At 39.9% G+C, this 19,012-nt stretch overlaps 1 protein-coding gene and 1 long non-coding RNA gene across 3 annotated transcripts; both read left to right on the top strand.

Annotated features, from left to right (window-relative positions):
• The first annotated feature begins 213 nt into the window (after positions 1–213).
• Positions 214–4,244, top strand: LOC129169253 (uncharacterized). The gene is made up of 4 exons (XR_008566394.1): positions 214–257; positions 1,985–2,099; positions 3,789–3,871; positions 3,936–4,244. It is a non-coding gene; the product is annotated as an uncharacterized LOC129169253 (long non-coding RNA).
• Positions 4,245–8,955: 4,711 nt separating this feature from the next.
• parla (presenilin associated, rhomboid-like a) lies at positions 8,956–17,962 on the top strand. 2 transcript variants are annotated; one of them, XR_008569668.1, is made up of 10 exons: positions 8,956–9,058; positions 11,739–11,910; positions 12,503–12,604; positions 12,683–12,815; positions 12,890–12,985; positions 13,067–13,216; positions 14,598–14,668; positions 14,738–14,909; positions 15,662–15,759; positions 15,835–15,880. XR_008569668.1 is itself a non-coding variant. In XM_054769299.1 (10 exons), exons 1-10 carry the CDS (start codon positions 8,979–8,981, stop codon positions 15,986–15,988), a joined length of 1,158 nt encoding a protein of 385 aa, XP_054625274.1. In that variant the 5' UTR covers positions 8,956–8,978; the 3' UTR covers positions 15,989–17,962. The 2 variants fall into 2 exon arrangements, 1 of the variants encoding a protein (XP_054625274.1); XM_054769299.1 differs by having other exon boundaries at positions 14,738–14,839; positions 15,835–17,962.
• Positions 17,963–19,012: the final 1,050 nt, after the last annotated feature.

The raw sequence follows: 19,012 nt of genomic DNA on the forward strand, positions 1-19,012 counted from the left end.
TGAATGTATAGCCCCGGGATCGGTAACCACGCACACGGCTCTTCAGTCTCATTGCTGCGGCTCCCTTCGCCGAGCACGGTGATTTTTTTTTTACACCAAAGTAGAGGAAATGTGCATTTTCAAAAAGAGTTTGAAATATCCAACTCACTGTAAGTCCATGAATACATCTAGGCTACATTCTGACTGCTGATTGGATGAGCAAGAGAAGGAGGAGGGAAGCCAGTGTCTGCCATCTTGTTGAGTGTGTTACCCCCTTGGTAAGCTATCCATAACCACGAATACATCCCTAAAAACAAAAATCTCGGAGGAAAATAGAGTTTAATTCTGAATGGAAATACTGTATTCCTTTGCTATAGAATGTTACGCTACTTTAAATGGAAATAGAGAAAAGCTATGCACTAGGACCAAGCGGAAAACAGATGCTCAAGTTGAAGCCTGTTTCCCTTTAGCCTGCCGAATCATGCTAACGTGTGATTAGATGTCCCCGCTGTCGCTCCATGAGCAGCTGGACTTGCACACCAGTGTTTTATTAGTTGGACGGAATCTGTGTTCATCCGCAAGTGTAAGTTAACATGTTGGGCTTTTGTTCTGCCTGGGACAAGTTAGCTAGACTGATTGTAATATCAGAGGTTTCGCTTAAATCACATTTAAATCTGTGCCTGTGTGGATGTGTTTGGTCGCCCAAAACCCCCTGAACTCAATATAGTTGTGTACTCCCCACCGCTGAAATCAAGATTCCAAAAATATATCGCAAACATGTTGTAGTGGGTTACAACAAAATGTAATTATCCGAAGTATTGGGAAACAATAAGATGAACTGCTTTTGTGAAGCACTTACGTTCTGCTTTTGTCAAAGGATGCTACATAGCACATCTCCAGCCTTACAAGTCACATGGTACAATGTGACGTGTTTAGCGCATGTACTGTACATCTGCTATTTGGAGTTTGCAATCATTTCTACCTATAACGGCATCCCCTCAATCATGCCACCTGTAGAGTTGAACTGTTTCAAGTGTCAACATGCACCTTTTTTACTGCCCACAGTTCAGTTTGCATCATGAAGGACATTGAGACGGAGGTATAATGCAGCGTCCCCACAGAGGCACACAGAGTCAACACACACCAACAACAGTGCAATTGTAAACGGCATATATGTATCTCCAACTCACCAAAACCTCTCCATGTCCGTCCTTGCAACACTTTGCACAAGGCGCATTCACAGACGCGACGAACACCACAACAACGCTTTATTATGCGTGTTTGTGTGGTCTTAATAAACAAAAAGACAAAGAAAAACAATAAGTGGCTATTGTTATCCCTCACTTTGTAACTCATAATGCGAAAGTACAATTTGCTACATTTAAGGATGCTCGGAAATCCCAGATAATACACTTAAAACATGTGAATGCGACTTCAATTACGTGGTGTCATTGAATGCAACGCCTCATTGCTCATAATAACAAAAGTGTGATTCAAATGTTCTGCTACTATTAAAGAGATCGCAAATGTGTTTAGATAGTTTAGCTTGATTTACATTTTCAGTTCATTTGGAGCTGTTAATACACACAGAGATACTGTAGAAATATATAATGTCATTAATCTTTCTGTTAATAAAATACAGTAAAAATGGGTGTATTACAGACATTGTTGCAAATGGTGATTAATCATGATTAATTAATTTGAAAACTATGATCAATTTGAGTACAAATTTTAATCATTTGACAGCCCTAATTTTTACCAGCATGTTTTTAAACTGGTGCTGAGTCGGGATGAGAGGATGAGTCACTATTTACAGCAACGCAGCCCACAGTGGAGCAAAAGAGAGGATTCCAAAGTATAAAAGAGCCACTTACTCATTAAAACACAGTTGGGTTATCTGGATAATTTCACAACATTTTTGGTTTCCAGCCTTTCTACTTCTAATGGCATCGTTTAACATTTCTATGCGCATATTTTGTATGTATTGTATTTTCTTATCTTTCAGTTGAGGCCGTTTCTTGTCTTAAATGGGTCTGTATGCAGTGGGGTCCCCTGTTGCCTAGAGGGCACCCACATTCCAATATGCGTCAAGCAGTATGCCCTCTTCTTGCTTTGACTATGTAAGCTACGGCCAACGTAACACATGCACTGGTTATATTTGTTGTCAGCTAATGATAGCGATTTGGCTAAGTTTCATTTAGTTTAGTAAATTTATGTATTATATCCCGCCCTGTTCATACTTTGAGAACATCCTCTTCCTGGTTTGAGTACGTAAAGCACGCAAAAGTTTATGTTTGTTTTCAGCTAATGATGGTAATTTGGCAAAGTTTAGCTTCAATTTTTAGCTTTTATCGCATGTATTACACCACAAAATGACTGCAAATTGTTGATTGACTGCTTTTGTGTACATGTGCTACTCTCTATTATCCATAGCATGTATAGCATCCCATAACAACAACATCAATGTAAATTGTTAGCCACCGCTCTAAACCGCCATGAAGGCCAGTTATTTTATTCAGGCCAAGCGATCGTTTCCCACACTTTCTACTCTGAATTCTGAAAAATATAAACATCTTTTTGTACAATCTGCTCTTGTAAAACACTAAATGCTAGCCGGTGGTGATGTTCTTATATTTTTTGGTTGAAAAAAACTTAATCTTGAGCCAGCTGCATACATTCCCTTTAACCTCAGCGAATACCAGGTGTTTAATTTGATCATATGTTTGTGCAAGGGCGTACTGAGACACGATGTCCGTTGGTCAAATTGTTATTTCAGGATAACAATTTGAATGAAATTGCCTCACACTGGCTTTTTTATTGTCTTTTTTATTCTTGATTCCTGTCAATAATGCGGTGTGGTTAGAAGCAGAACTAATAGTTACCTAGAGACCAGTGGTGTTCAAAGTGCGGCACAGGGGCCATTTGAGGCTTACGGCACAATGTCAAAATATAACTTGACAGGAAAACTTAAAAAAAAAAAAAACAGCGGCAAAAATGCTTTTTACAGTCAAAATATTCCGAAAAAACATAATGAGGAAAAATAACGCAATTTTAGTAGCAAAAAGTTGAAGTATTCAAGGAAAAAGACATTATGAGAAACAAACAAAATGATAAATAAGGTTTATATTTTTAGAAAATTAGGTTGCGGAAAATGTTATAATGTTGCAACAATAAAGTCCAAATATTATGGGAATAAAGTCAGAATTGCGAGAAGAAAACTTACAAGAAAAAAGTAGAAGTAGTTGGAAAATTAGAACAGCTGTAATTTTACGAAAATAAAGCAAAACGATTAAGAGAAAAAAGTGGTATTCTAAGTAGAAAACAAAAAAATTACGAGAATAAACTTGTAATAGTAGGAGGAAAAATAATTTCATTTTAGTCGCGTAGAATTTAAATATTAAAAGAAAAATAAGTTATTATTTAAAAGCCGTGATATTACGAGAAACCAAAAAACAAAATGAAGTTGTAATTTTTGGAATATTAGGTTGGGGGAACAGTTATAATATCAAGAGAATAAAGTCAAAATATCATGGGAATAATGTCATAATATTACGAAAAGAAAATTCACAAAGATTGTTTAAGAAGAAAGTTCAACTATTTGGAAAATCTTTAAAAAAAAGAGACAGAAAGAGAAGCGCAAGAGAAGAAAGAAGAAACAAGAAGACCGAAGTACTATTAACACGCTTTTTCACCTACTGTATATCATAAAGCTGAGATGCTGCTTTGTCTTGAAATGTATATAACTTCTTAGCATGTGTTGGTTTATAAAATATCAAAAGTGGCCCTTGCATCCTTTCATTTTTCTTTAGTGGCCCTTGGTGGACACCCATTCTACAGACGCACCAACCATAACAGACACAAGCAAGCATTTTGGGGAAGGTACCATAGCAAGGTAAGATATCGTTTAGCTCTCCAACCCACAACCTTACTTTCTTTATGACAATATTTCACTTCAGGTTTGTGCTTGCTGCACAGCCTTAAGTGTTTGCTGTTTTCTTCTTCAACCTTGTCATGGGTTGGTTCATCTAAACCACATGTGTCAAACTCAAGGCCCGGGGGCCAGATGTGGCCCCCCACATCATTTTCTGTGGCCCGCAAAAGCCTGGGAATAATGTGTGTCAATAATGCACTTCATCTTTTTCCTTTTAAATGTATTTATTCTTTCATTTTGACTGAAAAATTGTACTGCATGCAGTTTGTCTAAACTTTAATTTTATCTGATCAGATATTCCAAGCATTTTTTGTTATCAAAAATAAATCCCAGAATATCTGCTTGCCGCCTTGACATGTTCACTTCACTTCTCAATTCAAAGCAAGTTATCCATCACTTTGTTAGTAAAAATTTAATAATCAAATGCACGGGCAATTGTGTAATAATATCATGAGGTTATATTTATATTCGTAATGTTTATAACAACAGTTACAAGTGGCCCTATGAAGGCAGCCACAACTGCCATGTGGCCCTCAATGAAAAGGAGTTTGACACCCCTGATCTAAACCATTTATTGACCAAGACTTCCAGCTTTGTGTGCTAGTTGGAGATGCTAGGAAACAAAGGTGTCATATTAAAAAAAAAAAAAAGGACTGAGGGTTACAATGAAGAGAGGAATTATCAATTATTATTAATTATCAATTATATGTTGTTTACGAAGTAATCGCAAAGCATTTCAAACATTGAGCTGGTCTACAACCACACCCTTTATACATTACGGAAAACCATGCAAAGCACCTTGGCGACAGAGGCAAGGAAAAACTCCCGCTAAGGAGTAAGCCATAAGACATTGTGTTTTCTGTTTTCTTCTTTGTTGAATCCACTTCACCAAAGCAAGTCAGTAAACTTGAAATAAGTAGGGCCTAATCCAAAAGACATATCGTAATGATTTTGACATTTAGGTTGGTTAAAATAGCTTCAATGGGACCCTGTATTTGCAAGACCAGTCCCAAAACAAAAGAACGAGAAAGGAATTCAAATCCATAGATAACACATGAAGCATGGACTCTCACAGCTACTGTTCTCTTGCGCCACACTAGGAATGCACAATGCACGGAGGCAGAAATGTAAGCAAGTCTTTTACGTGTACACACTAAGTAACAAAGTGAAGGGGTAGAGGGGGCTGTTCAGGTGCTGCATCGGTACACTAACATCCCCACACAGGCTTCCTAATGCAGGCAAGCTTATGCATGCAGTCGCTCATCAACACTGAAAACTATTCCAAGAGCACAAAAATAGTGACGTAGTCATAATATGGACCAGCTGTGAGTGTTTCTTACCAGCGTTTTTATCACCCATGTCCCCTTGTGGTGCCGAAGTTTCAGAGACCGACCGTTCCTGGATGCTCCCAGACTGGGGTTCTGTCCTTGCTTCCTCTAGATAGAAGAGCAGCCTCAAGTCAGGACGTTTCTTTCAATAAATACAGAGTGCAAAATGACCTCCTCCTGGCCCCCACCGCCCTTGTGTGGGACCCACTGAAGCACATGGCAGCACCCACAGGAAGGAGGAGGGGTTTGTGACGCTGGACTGAGGGCTCAGGTAAAGGCTCTCTCTTTTGAGCTCTCTCTCTATGTGTGTGTGTGCGTGTGTGTTGAGTGTTATTGATGCAGGAGGACATCTGATTATACTACTCAAAAGCTGCTCGAACATGCTTTTTCCCCGAAGCTTGCAGGCGATGTTATGATGATAAACATAAATAAGGCCATAATTGTCATTTACACAGCACAAAACCATAAACGATACGCAGTTTTATTTATTGTTTTATGCAATTCTGCACCAACCTATAGGCTCAATATACTGTGCAATGTAATACTTTTATTAACACATTTCTCAAAATTACAGTTATGTCCTGTCCCTGCCATCTACCTCGGACCACATGCTCAAATGCTTAAACCGTAGCACAGGCAGGTGATATTTTGCTGAGGCATATCAATATTTAATGAAAGAATACAATCAATAGATGCGTCCAGAGCCATATTGTGCTAGTTATTTGATATGGTGGTAGAATTCCGACGGCGAGCGTGTGGAGTACAGTATATTGAACAAGGAATTATAAATGTGTTGTGCAATGGCTTTGAGTAAAAAGCTCTTAAAAGGAAGTGACCGGTGTTGTGTAATCAATTTGCATTCGTGTGAACTGCCAGACCTTAAGCACACAAAGGCCTTACTGTGCGCATAATAGTTTTTATTAAAGTGCCTCTTGTAATCTGTTGCATTTTTAATCATGAAAAACATTCACGTAAAGCATTTTGGACCACTTGAGCTATGAGAGGGTGATGCTGTCATGCAAAAAGAATTTGCAGCGGTCGCTTTATTTTGAATGCCACTGTCTGAAATTCAAATATAAACACTGTAACCACAGAGCATACACGGTGCAGTAAAAGGAGAGGGGAAAAAATGACAGAAAACAAGCGCCAGTGTGTTAATATCCAACGGGCTCATTGATCAGTGTTGGAGAAAGCTCCCTGTCAGCACTTGTGGGACGCGGCGATAACAGCTCGTGTTTCCTCTGATGTATAAAAAAAGGACAGTGTAGCCGGTAGCACACATTAGGGATGAAGTCTCAAGGCTAAATGATGTTCCGTGTCATGCTTGGGACAGCGAATTTTTCAGTGTAAACAGCTAAATGACATGGATGAGGTTTTAGTGATTTCAGACGCCTCTTTTCCTGTCACATGATGCAGGCCCGGGACGCTGTTCCCGCCACAAGCGAACACCAGCTGGCGTCGGTTCACTGCAAATCAATGAGGGGACCTATGAAAGAGGACACCTCTGCTGGGGAAATAAATGTTCCACATTGATCAGAGAGGAACTTGAACTCTTGCATAGATTTTGACATCATTCATAAGGAAACGAATGAGCACAGATACAGTTTTTAAACTGTATCAACCAAACAAATGGTATTATTTTCGTCATGTTGATTGTCACCCTGGTTTTAATTGTTCTCCCATCACTGTCATCCCTCATCATGTTTCTCCTCTGCTCCATCGCCATGTCCTGCTCTGACCCAAACCTGCACTCGCAGGATAATATCCCCAATAGGATATCATCTAACCTGGCAGTGTGTCCTTGGGCCCACACAGCAGCAAAGGCACACTGCTGCCCTTTAGTCATATATGTATATTCTAATACATGCACGCACTCTTGGATCCAAAAATGATGATCTCATACAAGCGCTGGCTTGCAGTATGCAATATTTTGCGACGCCAAAGCCCAGCAAGTGTATTGCAGATACGGGATTGGAGGTGAGCCTATAGCTTCTCTGCGGACACTGCACTGCAGCTATATTGGAACTTCTTCACCTAATTCCAGAGTCAAGGGGGAGCTTGTGAGGAGTTTGTGGAACTTGTCCAGATGCCAATAGCAACACCCAGTGCCATCAATACTGCTCACCCTCTGACGTCTTCTGCTGCTTTCTGTCATGTTTTCATTTTAACAAACCCCAGCAAGTTAGCAGATTTGTATTGGTGAATAATGGTTTTAAAAAAATTCTATACTGTAAGTGGAATATTGCCCCTGACTACTTTAAATACATTTTTTTTTACATTTTTTCTAGAATAATCTTGACATTCTACTCTATATTTTAAAAAAAACCAGTTGCATTCGAAGTACCATAAGAAGAATGTTATTTCAGCAAATTTCTACAAGTAAGATTTTAAAAAGGGTTTTGTTTACAAAAACATGTATTAATAATATAAAAGTATTACACAATTTCAACAAATATTTTAAAAGTGCTGTATACAATATGTAATGCACGGCAACTGAAGCTATTTTCAAGCATTTTTGTAAGTATTCATTTCCGCCACAAGAGGGAACCAAAGTGTTAATCCATAGTGGTGTAAAAAGGTCCTCCAAAAGTGATTCTGCCTTCATGGGTGTGATTTTTAATAGATATATACAACATAGAACATAAAATGTATCTCACCATTACGTGGATCTGGATAGTTGCTACATAAATAGTATTTTTATATGCATTTCCTCCTTTTAGTTTACTTTATTTTGTCCGAAATGAATATTTAAATTAACCTTTCAGTGATAGGCAGATATCGCAGCCCGAACAGGAGTCATGAACGCAACATCAGATGAAGCCACTCCGAGTGGGCGGGGCTTCCGGTTGAAGTCAACACCGAGGACACTAGGACTGTAGAAGACATGCTAGTATACCACAAATGCATGGACCAGAGTGTAGTACGCCATGGCGCAGAAAGCCGCCATGATGGTGAACAAGAGAGTTAGGCGGGGTTCGGCGGACAACAGAGTGCAATGTATTCTGAGTATAAAATAGTTAACTACTGTGCGTACACTTTGATGAAATGGATATATGTTATTTACTGAACACCATGAATATACATAAATGTGTAAAAATCCATTATGTTGCAGAAATATAACCGACATGTAGATGTCAATAAAAACCTGAGCAGCATTATGAAATAAACTTTTTCCTTCTTTATTTGACTTTTTTCCTTCCTTGCCGTGTTAATCACGTTTAAAAATCGAATACAAAATAATAATACTTATATTATATGAAGAATTAACAGGAAGTATTTACACAATGCAACATTTATTTCGGTAATGGTAATGTTAACACATTAGATAGGCTATAACCTAAATCATCATCATCACCGACTCATAAATTCAACTAATCACCCAGAAAAACAAAATGACCTTTAAGCTATATTGTGTGGGAGCCCCACACAATATATACTTCGTGAGTCTTGTCCACTGTCCTGTTTATTTACAACAACCTGTGTTATAAATCTACAACAATTCTATGATACATACCTGTCTTTGTTTTTGGGGAACTTGAAACATGACAAATCTGTTCTTTTGGACCGTCTATTAGAGCAATGAATGGCTGAGCAGTGTGCCGAGGACATGTTTACGATGCAAAGTTTCTGGATTCTGCCTACCATCATGGCGGCCAAACCCGCGCAGCGCATACTACGGAAGTAAAGTCTTAGTATGCAGGTCTCTTTATGTCTAATGTCCTTGGTGAACTCTAACAAATATGGCGTGGAGAGGATGCATCGTGAAATGGACTCAAACAAACTTCATTTTAGCTAAAGACGTAGCTCCACGAGCTTCCAGGTAACTAAATAAAAGACTATAGAGGTCATGTGAGAAGAGTATGAATGAAAGAATGTTTGTGATCAGCTGACAGTACGGTATTGTTGAACATATTTGTTCTACTTGTATGGTATACGTTGTTTAAGTAGTGTGGTGGAATGTGAATCACCTTGAGCTTGTAGCTGGCATGTCACAGTGACCAATTCCGTTTATAATTAATCGATTACTGACTAGTTGCATACTCTAAATTGTCCATAGGTATGAATGCGATTGTGAATGGTTGTTTGTCTATATGTGCCCTGTGATTGGCTGGCGTCCAATCCAGGGTGTACCCCGCCTCTCACCCAAAGCCAGCTGCGATCGGCTCCAGGGTACCCCCGCGACCTTAATGAGGATAAACGGCATAGAAAACAGATGGATGGCGGTAATGTAAGATAACCAAACGTCCTGTTTTCACGTTCTGTACTGGCAGTCCTGAATTTTTTTGTTTTGTTTTTAAGAAAGTTATGAAAATGTCCAGGGCCTGTACTGCGAAGGTGTGGCTCAATGCACCCGGGCTTTGTGCTCATGATAATGTTCACGTACATGGGGGCGTTTGACGTCATATTATTCTACTTCTGTGCAAAAAAGGGGACGATCCCGAGTATTTTTACCCAAGCGGAGCAAGTAATTATTATGGAGCGTTGGAGTTCAAAAAGATTATCATTGCTGAAAGAAACACTGTCGCCACCAATAGAGTGACGGAGAATTGCTGACATAATATTGCTGAGTTTGTAAATGCGCAAGTTAACACTGATTATAATACTACACCCTTAGTGCTTTCATTTATGAACGCTCAACTTTGTTCTCCATTTTAAAAAATAATAATTAAAAAATTGGACCAAAAACTATTTTTTTTAATTTTTGAAATATGACTACTATATATAGTTTTCACATTTTACTGCTCTGAATTATAGAATGCTGTACTTGGTGGTGACCACTAGATGGCAGTTTTGATGTGTTTTGTGGCGAATTTGTCCTTTTCGTTAGAATAAAGAAGTGCTTTGTTGAAGTTGATTGATGCCTCAGGGTGCTTATTCCTCCTGCAAATATTGTAATATAACAAGAATAACAGGTTGCGTACTCGCACAAGGACTATATCTCTGCTAACATTGGCCAAATTAATATTTCATATTGCATGTTATTCCTTATTATTATTATTCTTGATCCGACGTCCACCGGGTTCTCAATAAATGGTGATGTCATCTCAGAATGAGTTGCACAATGAAACAGCAGCACTTTCATTGCCAATTTTAAGATGAAAGTCTAGATTTTGGCCTACGTTACCATGGTGATATGGCTGCTGTAAAAGAGAGCCGCCTTTGTTGTACAGGCAAGCCCGGCTTTAGACTCAACATACCTGCCTAACGCGCTAACTCGCTTTGCAATATACCCTCCTGGTTTTCGGTAATCAAAATATGCTCACACGAGGTCAGGGGTCGGCAACCCCCTCGTGCGGCTCTTCAGCCTCCTTGTTGTGGCTCCCTTCGCAATGCTTGTTTTTTTACACCCGAGTGGGGAAAGTGCGCATCTTTGAAAATAGTTAAAAAAAATATCTAACATTTTGTAGCGAGGGGAAGCTGGTGTTTACCTGCCTGCGTTTGTTGAGACATGACAGAGAGCCCCCGCGGTAAGCTAACCGTTAATATATCCCCCCCGAATTAAAAATAAGAGTTTTTAATTCTGCACGGACGGATTCCTTTGTCTTCTTTGCCAACGATGCTGGCTTACCTCTATGCTTGAAGGCGAGAAACAACAACGAAAACGTTGAAAGACGTTGAAATCAAGTACCCATTTTCTTAAAAGTAGTAACTTATTTCAAAGTAGACCTACACTTGTAAAAGTGGTCATCCCTGCAATACAGGCTGGCACACACCGTGCTTGAACCGGAGACCACATAAGTCCACTGATTGATAGTTAACGTCGAGCAGCGTTAGCCAGCAAGCTGAAAGAAACAGGCTGTCAGGGGACTGCGCTGCTTATTTCCTGAGGCATCAGGTTGTGAGGTTTGACCAACATACTATCACAACCACACTGGTTGGCATCCGTTACATATGCACACTGCACTTCCATCCATCCATTTTCTATGCCGCTTGTCCTCGCTAGGGTCACCGGGGTATGCTGGAGCCTATCCCAGCTGACTACGGGCAAGAGGCAGTGCACACCCTGGACTGGTCCCCAGCCAATCGCAGGGCACATATAGACAAACAACCATTCACACTCACATTCATACCTATGGACAATTTAGAGTTGCCAGTTAACCTAACATGCATGTTTTTGGAAACCCGTGCAGGGGGAGAAAATGCAAACTCCACACAGAGATCCCCAACTGAGATTCAAACCAGATCTCCTGAATGTATGGCCAACGTGCTAACCACTAGGCCCCCGTGCGGCCCCACACACAGCACTTATTTTCTTTTCTGTTGAAACAGCTAAAATCAACAAAGATTCAAAACCTTAAAAGTTTATAAGCTGTTATGTTTTGTGGCTCCAGACAAGTTTTCTTTAGTGAGCAAGGGGGCAAAATGGATCTTTTGATAGTAAAGGTTTGCCGACCTCTGCCATAGGTAAAGCAAAGATGTTCCTGATGAATCTATAATGCTATAAAAAATAATGCTTGTTTTTTGTGTTTACCTGCCTTTCAAAAAAAAAAAAAAAAAAGAGTAGAGCCTTACAACCAAGTGAGGCGTGGATTCCGTCGTGAAGCTAAAAAGCCAGATACAAAGGAAGGCAATCTCAACCAAGAAACACACAACACTTGGCCACCAGAACCTCCACCTCGCCCCAGTGTCCCCCTAAAAAAGCTGTTCAAGCCCCTGATGTTCACAGTGGGGGTAAGTCTACTAACGCATAGAGAATAATAGAAGAACTATCAGCATACTACATGTACTTCTAAGAGTTAATTATCCAGAAAGAAGACCAGGCCCAGCTCGCTAATACAGCGTGTCGTTTTTTGCCACTTGGCGGCCTTTTACGACAGTCATAAAACATATTTTGGTCAATTTAAGTCAATCATCATTTAAGTTTTATTTGAATTTTTGTCACCTTTCTGCGACAACACAACTCACTGTAACATTAATCGATGATGAAACTCTTTCTTTTAGTCCAACGTCCGATTGGAGAAAAGCCTCTTATCAGTTTGTGGTTGTGAACAAACACACACCACCAGGCACAGCTGAATTGTGTCAAATATGTTGTGTCATAGGTAGTGTGTGTACCTGGTCCCGGTGTCAAGAGTTGAATCCAATACTGAATATTTATTTTTCCATGCAACTTTAGTGAGCTAATCGAGCAAACACATAGGGTAGCGCCTAGGCAGAGAGACACAAAGTCCTGAGGCAATTGGAGCATTGACCAATCAGATCGTTCAATGGTAACTACCTGCCGGATTTCAATGCGACGTGGTGAGGTGATGTTCTGACTCAGTTTACAGGTTGCTCTTTTGGTGCTGCTGCCATCCTGCAATATGAGACCATCAAGTCAAGAGTTAGAATTCTAAGAGATGAAGAGTCGGACAAATTTCTACAGGTGATGTTTGAATGACAAACAACACTGTTCCGCTATCAGTGCTGACCAATGCACACATGGGTGACGTTTACTTGCCAGGGCTCCACAGACATGGTGCACTGGCATGACTGGTGGAACCAGCTGACGGGCTTCCAGCGCCAGCTCATCCTCCTCATGTCCGCAGCGGATGACCTCTGGAGCAGCCTCACTGAAGGCCAGAAAATAGTTACAGGTGCTCCGCTATACTTTATTGAAATGATTCCACATTTCTTCTGGGTGGGGTATTTCATGGTGGCTCTTCCGCAGGTATTATCGCGGTCAATGCTACAGTCCTGTGCTGCTGGCGGATCCCGTCACTGCAGAGAAGCATGCTCAAGTATTTCACATCCAACCCAGCCTCCAGTGAGGAGCTCAGCAGGAAATGTGTTTTCTAATGGGAAATGGAGATACATTGACACTCTGTGTTGTTTCTGTCTTCACCAGAGAGGCAGTGCCTTCCCATGGTCCTGTCCTGTTTTAGTCACTACTCCATCATTCACATGATGGCCAACATGTATGTCCTGTGGATGTTTTCCTCAGGGATCGTCTCCCTCTTAGGGAGGGAGCAGTTCGTCGCTGTCTACATGTCTGCTGGTAAGTCTGCGATATGGAAAAACTCCAATTTCTAGCAGCATTAAGACATGCTAGAGCAGATACGATTGACAAGCAGATTAGACGGTGACAATTATAAACATTTGGATATAAAATATAGACTAGGTGTCAGTAATGTTACTGTAATGTTCGGTGAGACACACAAGCACCAGACTTGATCGCCAAAACAACAGGCTTTTATTGCAGCACACACAAGTGCAAGTCTTGTCTTATTTGGCGTATTTACTCTTATGTCTGTGAAGGTGAATATATGCGTGTTATTTCATGTCTGGAGGGCTCTGGAGGTATTTAAAAATGTATTTACAAGGTTGTAAACAGGTTCTCTATGCTCTTAACTACAAAAATATTCCCTTTATAAATAACAAATCCTACTTTGCGGAAATTCACTTATCACAGTCGGGTCTGGAACCAATTAACCACAATAAATGAGGCATTACTGTATTAAGATTTTATTCTTGTATTTTTACTCCTAATATCTGCAATTACTGCTTTATTCTCACATAAAAGTACAGCTTTACACTTGTGCATTTTCTTTTCTAGAGGAAAGTTCCTTTATAGCAGGGGCGTCAAACTCATTTTCACCGTGTACCACACTGCAGTTATGGTTATCCTCAGAGAGCCACTTTTTATAATTCTATTTTAGAATTTCGTGAATTAATTATTACATTAATTTTTCAAAAAAAATTGTCATTTTAAATTGGGTTTGACAACAAAAAAAATAAGGTTTTCTCTCAATATTGACAACAAATACATTTAGCAAGAAATCTTTTTGATTTAAAAAAAATATTTTTTTAAGTTTTTGTTAATATGTTTTTACTTTAATATTTTATTATGTTATTATAATAAAATAATACATATTATTATACATATTATACATATTATAATGCATATTATTATTATATATTGTAAGAATATGTTTTAAATATTACATTTTTTTATATTATTGTAAAAATATTTTTATATATTAAAATTGTTATTAAAATAGTTCTTATTTATATACATTTATATTAAGTTTTTTTTTATTACAGAATACAGCATGCATATACAAATACAATAATATAAATAAAGCTTAAAAAAGTAAAGACAAAGTTAATATGAACAAAATTACAATATATAAACATTCATTATTGACATTCATTATTTCAAGGCTTTCACGGGCCACATAGAATGATGTGGCGGGCCAAATCCAGCCCCCAGGCCTTGAGTTTGACACGTGTGCTTTATAACATAGTTTGCATGAGGCTAAAACAATGAGGTGATGACATTTTGCATCCATGTGTGCACTGAGTAATGGAATGGTTGATTGTGTGTGGTAGGAAGACTTAGGAAGACTAACCACTGTATTATTATTATTTCCCTTTAGGTGTGATTTCCACTATGGTTAGCTATGCGTGTAAAACCTTCTCTGGACGCATCTATCCTTCATTAGGAGCGGTGAGAGACTCTTCTTACATATGAACTAATCAAGGACAAGGATGAATGTTAGACCTGTGTGCCCATCAGTCAGGTGCAGTCATGGCAGTGCTGGCTGCAGTCTGTGCGAACGTACCGGAAGCCAAACTGGGCATCATTTTCCTCCCTATGGTGTCCTTAACAGCTGGAAACGTGAGTGGAGCACTGTGTGTGCAGTCAACACTTCTACACACAGTGTTGTAGGCAAGAAATGTATGAATATGTAAGTATGCATGGTTCTGTAGGGTCCTATGATTTCCACATTAACGGAATTGGCCAATAAAAACGAAATTCACTGTTTAACACGGAATCTCGCGGAAAGTGACATCATGTGAATGAAATGTGAGGGAACGCCATGTGGGGATGTATTTCCCTGGCGGACGTCATCCCAAACACTAACCTGCCCTCTCCTGGGCTAAACATGTCAAAACAGCAGCCTAAAACACTGGCGAACAACCGTGGTGTATTCTTGCACCCAGCTCGTCTTAACCGACAACACATTCTCAACACACCGCACACTTCTGGACTTCAAAATAAGAGCGTTGTTTGCCACATCTTGTCTAATTGTGTAAACAAAATAAGGGCGTCATTAAAAGTCTTACATTAACAACGCGATACGAATTGCATCGGTGACTATATCTTCCTTAATCACGTGCATCACAGTTTGTTGAAAAATGTGCTCGCAATGTGTGCAGACGCTGACATCCCATTAAAAAAGTTAGCCCAGCTACATCCATTTCTGAATAACTGGGGAAAATTGGTGTATTGCTTCAATAAATGTAAGGATTTTTGCATTTACTAGTGGACATTTTATTCACTAACCCAAAAAGCACGCACTCTATGCTGGTAAAATAAGTATAAAAGGTAAAAAACAGAATTCTAAACATTTTAAATGCGAAAAAACTGAATATGGGAAAAAATAAAAAGGGTCCGAGTTGTACTTTATGCAGTTGACTTCTGTTTCCCGTTCTACAGGCTCTTAAAGCTCTTGTTGCTATGGATACGGTTGGGCTGCTGTTAGGATGGCGGCTGTTTGACCATGCGGCTCACCTTGGCGGAGCTCTCTTTGGCACGTAAGTGTTCTTGTTTTACTTAAAAAAAAAAAAAAAAAACTCCTTATCACTGAGCGTGTCTATTTTATGGCACAGCTGGTATGTCACATACGGTCACAAACTGATCTGGAGCAAGAGGGAGCCTCTGGTCAAGATGTGGCATGACATTCGCTCTCCTGGAGGCGGTGGATCCAGACCTGGAGGCGGCCCGAAGACCGATGGGAGAGGAGGACCACACAGACCTAACTGACACTTTCCCTCAGGGACATTTTTTTATTCAGTGTTAGGGTAGGTATCAATTCTGTTTAACAGTAAAAGTTACACTTCATCCAGGATAAGCTGATTGGACATGAAGACATGATTTTGTGGACAGTTGTTTGCGTTGTGCTGTGGCCCATTTGCATTACTGTGAATGCTGTATTTCTTTTTGGTGACAACTGGTCTCTCCTACCTTTTTACTCGCTACCAACTATATTTCTAAACCAAAAGCCAATCAGTCAACATGACCTCTACTTCTCAATATGCACTCTTTCATCGGTTTTGATGAACGTATGACAATTATCAGGTTGTGCCATTCAAAAAGACACTTAACAGTGTCATTAGAGCTGGCCTTTATTATTGGAACCTGACTGTTTTTTGATGTTGAATGTAATAATAATAATATCGTCCAGAATGAAGTACTGGTCACTGGTCCAATATGCAAGATTGTAAAAAAAAAAAAGTATATTCTAAAGAGAGATTTGCCAACAAAACTAATGGATTTTGGGGGAAAATGCAAACAAAATGACCTAAATGTAGAAAAATGCTACTTTTGTGTACAAATGAAAACATTGTTGTCATTAAACTATACATTTTGTTTGCGTTTCTTAGAAGTTGTGATTGCGTTTCAACTTCACTCTTGGGGTCGGGGCCTCCTCTGAGCAATGTGAGAAGTAGGGTTGGGCATGGATGGGAACCGGGACTAACATTGAGATTCTCCCGGGATCGTTGACATTTTTTTTTTTATTTTGATTCCTAGTTTCGATGCTCACTTCACAAATAGCCGCGGACACCAACGAAGAAGAAGTGGCTAAAAAGTTTGGCTTACCATCAAAAAAAAAAAAAAAAGAGTGGTTGGCTCAGTGCAACATTTGCAACACAATATCATGCAAAGGGGGGGTCAACATGTTGAACACCCCTGGATTCATGGTGTGGAAATAACAAGAATACCTCGTCTTTGATGCGCTACGTCGGACTTGTGTTGTGACAGCAGCTAGCTGCTGTAGCGTTGCTGAGTGTTGCATGGTTAGTAGTGTGACCCGAGTTGTGGCTGTCAGCAGCTCCTGTGTGAATGCTCTCTGCACCACTGCAGTAGTATTCTACTACACTGGCCACTAGGTGTCAGGAACGTTACATTTAGACAATAGCCACCAAGTATGCTGTCAATGACATTTGCATGTTCTGCAATAAAACAAGAAGGATCACATTATATCGCAAATTATGTCCACGATTGATGATTTGGAGCCGTACACATGTATGAACAATGCGATTGTGACTGGGCTTCACATTACACACAGGCTTTATGCAAGGGCAGCTAATAAGAGGAGAACAAGATGATGTTGCTTCAGCAGAGCAAGAAGTGGCCAACCTTCTGAAATCATCTGGCAGGAATAACACCACCACACCTGTCCTCATAAAGTACACCAACAAACATAACAAGGTGTCATTGCTGAGAAGAGAAACAAGCTTAAAGGAACTAACGTCAACATAAATGAGCATCTGACAATACGCAACACTGACTGCCAAGAAGATAACATAAGTTCAGGAAGAAGGGGGAAATTCAAGCTTTTGGAGGGTCAATGTTACACTCATGAAGATGACAGTTCCTCAAGGTGTTCTCAAACATCAAATAAAAAACGAGTATTGCAACTGTAGATCTACGGCTGTGTCTTCCTCTGCTCATAATGAATTAACACATTAGTATGAAAAAAATGGAACAGTTACATCAGTTCTTTGAACAATACTTGTCTCCAATATTGTCCAGGGCACCACGCTGAGGACCGGAGGAAGCCAACCCTTGTTGTCAAAAACAGCAAGGAACTGGACAATATTGTAGACGACAACGTCAACTACAAGGACTAAAAGGCACAATAATAAAGGCTTGATGCATCTTTAAAGTGCTCATGACACCAAAACACGTGAATGTTATTTTCGCTGTGAAAAATAACATTGAAAGGCATGTTTCCTGTGTTAGATGTGTGCTCAAATGTTGAAATATTTACACTTTTCGTCACCGAAACAGGAGGAAGTGACGTTTCGCCCACAATCACTCATATTACAGTGGCGTGAAAAAGTGTTTGCCCCCTTCCTGATTTCTTACTTTTTGGCCACGCTTAAATGTTTCAGCTCATATTAGTCAATGACAACACAACTACACGCAAAAGCAGTTTTTAAATGAAACCTTTTATTACGGGAGAAAAATCCAAATTTACAGGTAGGGCTGCAACAAAGGATTATTTTAATTACCGATTAATCGACAACACATTTTTAATTTGCGCCTTTTAGCAGCAATCCCTTTAAGAATGCATGAATGGACTTTTTCCCTCCTCCAAATCATAGCAAAGAGGGCGAGGAAGAGGAATTTCGAAATTGAAGTAGAGAAGTATAATCAATTAACTGGCAAACATCACAAACACTGCTGCAAATGAACGACTCACTGGCACAGACTGCTACATGTGCATCACCAATAAATCAATAAGAAACAACAAATAAATAAACTTTAGGGGCAGGCTTTGCGTTTGGCATCGGCTCGTCTGCTCTGTGGGAGGGGCGGGGACTTGTTTGATGGCCAAGTTGTGAAGCACGTAACAAGATGATATGTGCTGGCTGGACAGGCACAGCCATAGCTATGTGTAGTTTCACTGTTCTACCACTAGATTTAGTGCGTGCGCATTTTTCCACGCAAAAGTAAAAGTGGATACATCCCATGCTTTTGCGTGGGAATGTTCTTACGCACGTTCTACGCACACATCTCTGCAGAGCAGTGGCGGAACCAGAAATGTTTCATTGGGGTGGCCAAGGTGAAAGCATTACTCACATAGGGGTGGTAATACCTTAATACCTGAATTGTCCCGGAGAGTGACCAAGGGTGGCCACCCCGTAGCTCCGCCGCTGCATTTGGACCGCAATTAATAGCTGAGCAGTGTAACGAGGACATGTTTTCAATGCATAGCTTCTGGATTGTGCTCCCCATCATGGCGGCCAAACACGTGCAGGGCATAATACGGAAGTGGAT

The sequence above is a fragment of the Dunckerocampus dactyliophorus genome, chromosome 2 (genome assembly GCF_027744805.1).
Source record: "Dunckerocampus dactyliophorus isolate RoL2022-P2 chromosome 2, RoL_Ddac_1.1, whole genome shotgun sequence".
Taxonomy (NCBI): Eukaryota; Metazoa; Chordata; class Actinopteri; order Syngnathiformes; family Syngnathidae; genus Dunckerocampus; species Dunckerocampus dactyliophorus.

Bases quoted from the DNA above. Each gene is read 5' to 3' on its own strand.
- parla (XM_054769299.1), top strand. From the start codon at position 8,979: ATGGCGTGGAGAGGATGCATCGTGAAATGGACTCAAACAAACTTCATT. The intron at 12,605-12,682 runs GTGATGTTTGAA...TTTACTTGCCAG, and splicing joins AGTCGGACAAATTTCTACAG to GGCTCCACAGACATGGTGCA. The intron at 15,760-15,834 runs GTAAGTGTTCTT...TTTATGGCACAG, and splicing joins GGCGGAGCTCTCTTTGGCAC to CTGGTATGTCACATACGGTC.